Source organism: Eumetopias jubatus, unplaced genomic scaffold, assembly GCF_037043125.1.
Source record: "Eumetopias jubatus isolate StellerSeaLion01/CBP00866 unplaced genomic scaffold, mEumJub1_p1.0 scaffold_5, whole genome shotgun sequence".
Classification (NCBI taxonomy): Eukaryota; Metazoa; Chordata; class Mammalia; order Carnivora; family Otariidae; genus Eumetopias; species Eumetopias jubatus.
The window spans coordinates 58,441,236-58,450,590 of NW_028274811.1; the positions used below are offsets into that span (position 1 = coordinate 58,441,236).

At 48.4% G+C, this 9,355-nt stretch overlaps 1 protein-coding gene across 1 annotated transcript; it reads right to left on the bottom strand.

The window, feature by feature from the left end:
- Positions 1–1,041: 1,041 nt before the first annotated feature.
- OTP (orthopedia homeobox) lies at positions 1,042–8,972 on the bottom strand. The gene is made up of 3 exons (XM_028114434.2): positions 8,936–8,972; positions 7,233–7,642; positions 1,042–1,572 (listed from the first exon to the last, which is right to left on the bottom strand). The coding sequence occupies exons 1-3, from the start codon at positions 8,970–8,972 to the stop codon at positions 1,042–1,044; spliced, it is 978 nt and encodes a 325-aa protein (XP_027970235.1).
- Between the last annotated feature and the right edge of the window lie 383 nt (positions 8,973–9,355).

Here is a 9,355-nt window from a genome sequence, read left to right on the forward strand (position 1 = left end):
CGCCTCTTCTTCATCATATGACTGTTTTAGTCTACTCCAGCCACCCAATCCACTGGCATGTTCCTCCTGAGAAGCCCTCCCTTCAATAACCTCACACAGTTGTGCTTAAAAAAATAAAAGTAAGATAAAATAAAAGTGTTCTTTTGCAAGCCAATGGAGGGCTGCATGGATGTGACTGGGTGCATGGGCCAAGGGTAGGGTGGTGGGAGAGGAAAGAAAACGAGGAGTTCGGAGAAAGAATACAGGGATAAATCAAATTATATCAGTTGGGCCCTCAGATGAGGCGGTTGTAGCAGATGCTTGTCCTCCTTTCAGACGAAAATCCCTAACATTGTGCTGTCCCTTGAACACGTCCGTGTGTGACCTAGGTGCACTGTGTTTGTGTGTGTGCGCGAGTATATGTAGTGTCTGAGAGTGAGCGAGAGTTGCGAGTGTGTGTGTTTCTGCCCACAAACCAGTCCATTGGTGTCTGATTTCAGATCCTGAGTCGACTCCCTGGTAAGTAAAATGGCGGGAAGGATGCTTTTTGCAGGGCGCGGGAGGAGGGGCGTGAGGTGCGGGTAAAGAAGGGACCCGAGGAGAGGCGGCGGGCGAGGGGGTCGTAGGCGTCGTGTTGAAGGTTGTAGGTGAGAACGCCGCCAGTCGGAAGGCTGGGAGGAGGGCGCGAGCACGCTACGTGCGAGCCGGGTGGCCGGGGGTAGCTGTAAAGGGTGCGGTGAGGCGCGGGAGAAGGGGGCCGGGGAAGATTAGGGGAGACCGGAAGAGGAGCTGAGCAGGAGGGGGCGAGGGGACCGGGGCCAGCGAAATCAGGCGGAGGGGAGGCCTCGCGCGCTGGGGCTTGGGGTGAGCCCGAGAGAGCGAACGAGAGAGGAGAGAACAAAACGAGAAGTGGCGGAGGCCGGGAGGGGATGGGGCAGGGCGCCGGGGCAGGGCGCGGGGGCAGGGGCCCGGGCAGGGAGCGGGGGCCCGGGCGCGCGCCGAAGGACCTCGGGGCGGCCCTGGGGGCGGCGCCGGGGGCGGAGCGGGCTGGGCGCGGCTGCATTAAGTGAAGCTCATGGAGACTGTGTGCTCTAGCGCCTTGCGGCGGAGGGAAGCGATGCTCGTGCCCCGCCACACGTCGCTGCTGTCCGGGGAGCTGCAGAGCTGGGGCGAGCCGGAGACGTTGCTGGGGCCGGGGAGGGAGGCGGGCACCATGCCGGGGAAGGCGGGCTGGTAAAGATGCGACTGCAGCCCCGCGCCGTTGGAGCCCGCCAGGCTGTTGGACAGGCCCATGGAGTTGGGCGGCGGCCCGGCCGCCAGGCTGCACTGGGACAGCGACTGCGCCATGGCTTGCTGCCTGCCCAGAGCCGGCGGCAGCGGTAGCTGTGACACGCCCGGCATGGCGGCCGCCGCCCAGCGGGTGTCGTTGGCGTGGAAAGAGCACAGGCTGTCGCCCATGGCGGCGGCGGCTGCGGCGGCGGCTGACGGAAACTGAGGCAGGCCTGGCGTGGGCAGCAGCGTGCCGGGCGCGCGGAACACGTTGGTGGTCTTCTTGCGCTTCTTCCACTTAGCGCGCCGGTTCTGGAACCAGACCTGGAGCGGGCGGGGCGGGAGACAGAGCGCTATTAGCAAGCGCGCCGGCCCGGAGGGGCGGAGGCTGGAGCCTGAGAAACCTGCGTCAGGCACTGCCCGGGGTGGAACAAGGGCCTTCGACCCAACGCGCCCCACGGCCAGCTAGAGACCGCGATTCTACGTCAGCTGGAGACAACCCTTGCGCCAACTTCCGGGGTCCTGCGTGGTAGTGCCCCGGAGCGTACACTCGGCGCAAACATACCAACCGCGTGCAGTGTTCACCACGCCCCTGCACGCTGGCACATTCTGTGCACAGCTTAGATGCACAAGTCTGCAGGCAGGCATGTGTCAAAATTGGACCCACAGGTGTACAAATGAAGATAAACATGTGTACCCATGTGGCTTAATAGCGTGCCTTATAACACTGATGGGGTATAGAATTTTCAGAAACGCTGGAAATTTGGAAATTGATGAAAGGTTGTGGATGACATAGCCAGTTTCAAAATCGAAAGACAAAGGAAAACCCCTGACGCCACGGATGACAGAGCGGAGAGGTTAATATAGTGATCCGTGTGGGAAAGCGAGCGGCACTGAGCCGCGGTGTTGTTTGGGTCGCCACCGTGACTTGTGATTCGTAGCGACTGGTGCTACTGCCACAAGTCTTCTTGCCTCATTCTCAAACCCCTCTAGGAGCCCCTTTTATCTGAGCTGTGCAGATACGCTGGAACCTGCTGCCAGAACCCTGAGCGCTGGGGCCTGCCAGTCTATTTTCAGGAACTTAACTGAGGACCCGAGACTACAAGACCTCCGATTCCTCAAGTCCCCTCCCCCACCCCGTTTCATCCGTTTCATCTATGAACTGAAAGCAAATTTTCTGACTACAGATTAAAGGTCAAGTTTAAAGCTCACACTAGCAATGAATCAAATTTAATTTTGCGTAGACCGAATAGCCACATATCTTTTTAAAGATGTGTTTGATAAAATATACTCCAAATAAAAATAAACCTATTCGTTCTTTATTCACAGTAACCCTGAATTTCTGAACTTACCAGACAAATTTGACTATTCATGTCATATTCACTACCACAGGGGAAGTAAAGTTTCTTCTGAAAGATGTCAAGTAAGCTGCCTGACCAACGTAGCCTCCTGTCTCGCTATATTCGAATTTGATATTTAAAAATGATAATAATAATATGCAACATGCCTACTTGGCAGGCTTGCATTTTAACATCTAGTCAGTTGGAGGTTTACTGTGCACAAATATAAATGATGCGAGACACCGCTCAGGTACTGATGGGAGTTTCCTCTTAGCATTGGCAAACGCAATTTGACCATATTCATGACCAAAATGTTATTCATCCGTTAATCCAAGCTAATACTTAGTGTTTATTCTGCAAGATAAAGGATCCTGAGTATGGACGTACCTGACCCGTTGTCAGTGAGCCAGCTATTCACAGAGGCGTGTTACACCCGTGCAGGTGGAGACACTCTACGCTTAACAGTGTGAACGGCATTGCAATCTAGAATTATTGCCCGCCTTTGGGTCGGGCCTGGCACTGCTACCCTACTCGTGCCATTGCCCACCCTATTATCTTTCTCTGGTTTCTGCCTCATTTGCCATGTTTCTGCCAACCCCAAGTTCCGGATGTATAAAGATGCCGGGTCCCTTACTTGCTAAAGCCCCTTGAGTTGGTGGCACGACGGATTAATGAGGCTGTGGGGCCCTTGATAGTAACTGGGATCAATGCCGCCGTCTACGAATTGAGCTGTTAAGTGGCCTCGAGTGGAGAGTAACCCGCAGGAGCCAAGGAAAGCACGGCGAGGAGACCTGCGGCCACAGGTCACTTTGCATTCCCCATCCAAGGCTGGAATGAGGGGAAGTGGGCTGGGTGAAACCCTGGACAGGGAAGGTGTCTATATTCAAGTGGTCCCATCTCACATTCCACACCAGGATATATTTTGAAAGGTATCTATAAAGACTGGTTCCTAACATCCTGCAAAGTGTCAGTGAATCCCGAAATGTTTGAATGTTTGGAACGGGCAGTGGGGGAGGAGGATGGCGGACATCTGTGGGGGAGTGGGAAGAGAAGCAGCAGAAAGAAAGAAGGGGGGGCGGGATTGCCCCCTAGAATTTCAGTGGAAAACACACCTGCTAGAAAGGTTTCTGAACCTCAGGCACAGGTGGAAAAGAACAGCTGTTAAAGAACTAAATATTATAGGAATAATCGAAAAATCGTGCTCAATTATGTTTGAGGGTTAGTAGTCAAATGATGGCTACAAAATTTTTTATGTTTCATGGCTTACTGGCGTTGGGGAAAAAAATCTGCATGGGGTCTGAGCACCTCCGTTCCAAGCTATGATGCATATGTTTTTAAAATGTGAACGTTTCCACTTGAAAACTAGAGCATGACAGATTAAAATGCAAGCAAAACCTAAGGGAGATTTTGAGAATGCACAGATGACAACTCCAGAAAATATATTAACCGCAGCCAAGGGCCAACTTTGTACTCAGTCTGAAATGCAGCTCTTCTCAGAAAATGCTTAATACAACAGTGAGAATCTAATGGAGGTTGGAATTTAAAAATCCACTTTCATGATATCTGCTGTTACAGTAATATAGACATACTGTAAATGTATTTTAAAATATATAGCCCGTTTAATTCCCCAACTATAAATGGCTCAGAAATAGAGAAAGAGAGGGAGAAAGAGAGAATATTACTTTTTCCCCCCTCGAAGCAAACGCTTTATGAAGATCTCATTGGAATCCAGCAAATGATTAATGTGAAGATTTGGGAGGAAATCTGGGGAGCTGTATTAAAGCCGAGATCTCAGGTTCATTTCGATCAGCCAGCCGTGAACTCTGGGCCGAATTCATTACACTTTAATAGTGCTGGGAGAGGAAGAAAATGCAATTTCTCATTCCATTAGAAAACTAGAAAATACTCTCAGCTTGTCCCCCTATTAAGATGTGGCAGGTGACAGGGCCATTCTGGGGGACACGGTCAATGGAATTACAGCACATTATTTTTGTTCATATAAAATATTGAAAGGCAAGCCTGACTGTGCAGAAGTTATTTCACTGATTTGGTTTTTATGTAAATAAAATATTGAAAGTTAATTAATCCGTGCTAGAGACTAATGATTATGCTTATTATATTGCATTTGATCGCATAATTTGCATGATTCTCGCATTGCTGCTTAATAAGCCATTCCAGGTTATAAATAATTCTGAAATTGGTTTCTAATAATGGCATGCTATAAAAGGAATGGTTTTATTACACTAGCCAGAAAAAGGGAGCAATATCAGACATGGAATTGGCCTCCATGTAAGTAGAGGTGCTTTAATAAATACTTAAAAGTATGATATATACCAGATATAGATAAAAACAAGTATGTTGGATCAGTTAGTCTAGAATTAAAAAGCATCTTTAAAAACATACAACTGTAATAAATTAAATGTTTAGATCATTTTTAATCAGTGCAGTGGCCCACATACTGAAAAGAATGTGTGGCAATCTGTTAACTATAAAGAAAACTATGAAGGACTCATCATATAAGAACATAAACCAATTACTATTTAATTTGAATTTGGTCAAGGAGCAATGGTACAGTGAATTGTGAAGTAAATACATTTTCCATAAATTATTTTTGCATTACATTACATAATGTTAATCATTCTGAAGTGTTAATTAAGAAGGTTATGTTGATCTGATTACTTTTTAAACTATGAAACATTATTTTTAAAAATATTGAAATTGCCATTCTATTAAATTGTTCCTATCAGCAGCCTCAAGCTATTATCTTTTGTTGAACATTATGCTTGAACAATTAAAGTACTTTGTCTTTTTCTTCTTGATTATTCTTTTGTGTACTTTTTGAAAATAACTTTCTATTACATAGTTTGTATTTTATTTCATTTACAACTTTTTCTATTAAAAGAATCACTGCCATTAACCTTTGGAAGACCTAATAAAGTTTAATAGACCTCATTTTCTTTTTTCATAAAGTCAGTTGTCCAATTATATTTTATTTGTGATTCTAAGTTCTATTTTAATTTAAGCTAATTACCACTATGTCTAGGTTAAGCAACAGCATTTTACTCTTTAAAACAAAAAATACTAGGTAGTATTTCTCTTGAGGGACAAAAAGCAAATTTATGAACTTTGAACCTACAAGATTTTAACAAGCCAGTATTATCGTTAGCAGTAATGGAAGTATTGAAATCGTATATTTCTGTTAAGGTTTGGACTCAACTTCAGATTTAAAAAGAGGAGGTAGGTAAAAATTTTTTTAAAGCATGAATAGTATATATCTGCACAATGCAATTAACACTCTGGGTATTTAATTTCAATGGCCCATGGTTCAGGGCTTCCAAAGTTCCCTAATTAAACCACCCAGACTTATACAGAGTTAAAATGTTAATCTATATTATACCTTGATTATTTCTGTATTACTCTGACCGCTTTAAGTCCCCAATGATGATATTCATTTGCTGACTAGAACAGAAGCCTATGCTATTTTTCCAGGTTAAACTGTCTTTAAAATGTCGCACAAAGACAGAAATATTCAACCCTGTGATTACGGACACCCTTGTCTCTTACTTCTTAGATCAAATGTAAAGGAACTGAGATCTTTAAACCTAATTTGTTAAAGCACCTAGAGCTACAGTTGACACCCAGCATGACGGAGAGAAAATACCACGACCGAAACAGGAGAGGAAGGTTTTCAGAACCCTGGATAGCTCAAGACTAACTGCGCGCCTTGGAATTTCACCTGCAGCACTTGTCCATAAAATACCTGATATATTGTTTTCATTCTTTTAAAAAGCGAAAAAAAATCTGAGATTCGCTGGACTTATATTTCTATTCCCCAATTTTCGGAAAAGTTATAGGTGTGATTTTATAAGTTATATATAATTTACAACTTGGAGGGTGTTTGGACGAGAACAAGGGGTCAGTAATGATTTCGTCTACTACCTGTCAATCATTCCCGCCCTAAATGTCCTTTCTTCAGATAGGATATCTACAACGGAAAGCCTTCATCTCCCCTCCCCTGTTTCCTTAGGGGAAAACCAGGGCTCCCAGACTGTAGGGGATCTCTTCAGCCGCCCCCAGCGCACTGGGAGACCATCAAAATTTAAAACCCTTGCAAACATGAAAGCTAGGGGTATTTTGCCTGAGAGCGGCGGGAGGGAGATATAAAGCTACTCTGTGAACCCCAGGTGTGGATTTTTTGTTAAGGTGCCATTATGTCTTATTTTCCGCCTTTTCAAGTTTTCTGTATAATTGTTGCATTCCCCCATTTATCCAGACGCCTTCCACAAACTCATTAGGGGGTAATGAAATACTTGTCAATAACTCGAGCTGGAGTGGAGGTGCGCGCTCAGCTTAGCCGCCAGGGAGACGCAGAGGCTGGGAGGTGCGGAGGCCGGGAGATGCGGAGCTTCCCTTCTCAGTCAAGACGAATGAGACCACCTAACAGTCGAACAACGCCAGCTTCGCTTTTGAGGCATTTCTGTGGGAATGTGGCTATACTGGTGGGAGATGGGGGCCCTGCTTGTCCATGGAACTCACAGGCAGCCGCAGCGCAAGCCCAGGATCCCGGCAAGGAAAAGACCCCACTTTTGCCCAAATCCTCCCGCCCCTCCTCGTCTGCTGCCCCCGCGCCCAAGCCCGGCGTACCTGCACTCGCGACTCTGTCAGCCCGATACGCAGCGCCAGCTCCTCGCGCATAAAGATGTCGGGGTAGTGAGTCTTCGCGAAGCTCCTCTCCAACTCGTTGAGCTGCGCGGGCGTGAAGCGCGTCCGGTGGCGCTTCTGCTTCTGTTGGCCCTGCTGCTGGCCGGCTTGGCTGGGGTTCGGGCCGCCTTGGGGCCCCGGCTGTTTGTCCGGGTCCTTTGCGCTCACCGCCAGGGAGGCCGGCGTAGAGCCCACTGTAGTGATGTCCTCCCCGGGCAGCAACGTGGCTCCCTCGACTGGGTCGGAGTTGGGCGCTAGGTCCCCCGGATGGCCCCCAGGGTCGGAGCCCCCCACGCCCAGCCTACACTTCACCGCCTCCCGGTGGCCCAGAAGCTCGGCGGCATCTTTCATACCTGAGGAGGCAAGGGGATCGCGGTCACTACTTTCCTGGCGATGCCAGGAGGGACTGTCCTCACGGCGCGGTCCGCCTTCAGCCCCATCCTCGACTCCCTCTGCGCCCACGTTCGCCCTACGGGGGAGACTCCCGGGATGCTCAGCCGGGTTCCCCAGAATTTGGACGGCCAGGTTGGAAAACCATCTCCCGGCCCTTTCCCCTCTCTTGGCAGCCAGGCTCCCGTCGTACCCCGCACATGCTTTCGTATCTCCCGCAACGAAACACTCCCAGTCCCGGCAAAGAAACGTGCCTCCGAGTCCCTTCAGGAACCGTACCCCAGAAGCCCCAGGAACGCGAAAGCATATCCTCGGACCGGGGCGGGGTGGGGAGGGGGGAGAAAAGAAAGAAAGAAAATTAAGCGATTCCTTGGTTGCTGCCCCACCTGCGCTTAGGCAGCTTAGCGAACTCTACCTCCGGCCCTCAGCCGATTCCCTCTCACTTTTGGAAGATGAGTAATTCTCTCCAAGCCTTCCTCCCTCTGAAATCAACCCAAATCAGCTCCGCCTCTCCCTCGAATCAGAGAAAATGTTTGGAAAATGGAGTCACATCCATCACCAAAGACTCCCAAACCGGAAACCCAGAGCCCAGCAACCCAGACCGCCTTAAGGAAACTCAAGTAAACTCTATACGGAGAACAGTGAATCAAACTTTAGAGAATTCAACTTTTCTTTCCGGAGAAATAAAAGGCGCGTTCCTCTCAGACATTGGCAATGCCGAGTCCCTTGCAGGCGAGGATGCCTGTGGGGATGAATTTGGCTTTTCTCCTTTCTCAACACACTTAGAAAATCCGCCTCGATTGCAGCGGCTTCTCGTTTATGCCAGATTTTTACAAGTTCAACCATACTTAAATGAGGGGTAGAGAAGGAGGTAGTGGGGAGAGAGAAAGGAAAAAAGAGAAGAAAAAATCCCAAATCAAAGCAAACAGGAGGGGAAAAGAGAGAAAGAAAAACACCTAACAAATTATCTCAGGATAGATCGCCATTCAAAAAAAAATTAATAATAATAAGGGAGAGGGAGGAAGGGGGAAAAAATGAAAAACAAAAAGTAACATTTCCCTAGTCCTTTTTCGGATCTACATATTCCATAGATTTTTTTTTTAAAGACGATGTTAAATCAAATTAAACTTTAATGCAGCACAATTACTTTTAAAGAAATTAGTCCATTTAGGGCGCATTAAGGTAAAATAAGGAACAAATTGACAATTTCCTGCCCCGGCTTCTCCTGGCTGCCCGGGCGAGAGGCGCGCACTCACCTAGCCTGGCGTCCAGGAGGTCGGCGTGAGACAGCATCGCGCACCGCTCCAGGGCGAAAGCTGTTCCCCCCCAAATTTTAGCGGCTTTAAGTTATTTAAAATAGATATAAGCTATAAGCTATACGATATAGATATATATAGATCACCTAAATGAAAGAAAATTCGGTTTGTGGTTAAAAAGGGGGCTTCTTGCATTATAATGTCCTTTAGAGAGACGGGGAGGTGCTTAACAGTTGAATGAACCCGTGAGCAGCTCGGCGAGGGGACCAATCAGGAGGGCAGCCTGCAAATGTCAGCGCCGGGAGAGTCCCCCACTCCGCCCGCCCGCCCGCGCCCGCCCGGAGGAGGCGGTGGCGGCAGCCCTGGCAGCTCCAGCCTCGAGCAGCCGCTAAAGCAGCGGAGGCCGCCTCGGCCTCGCCC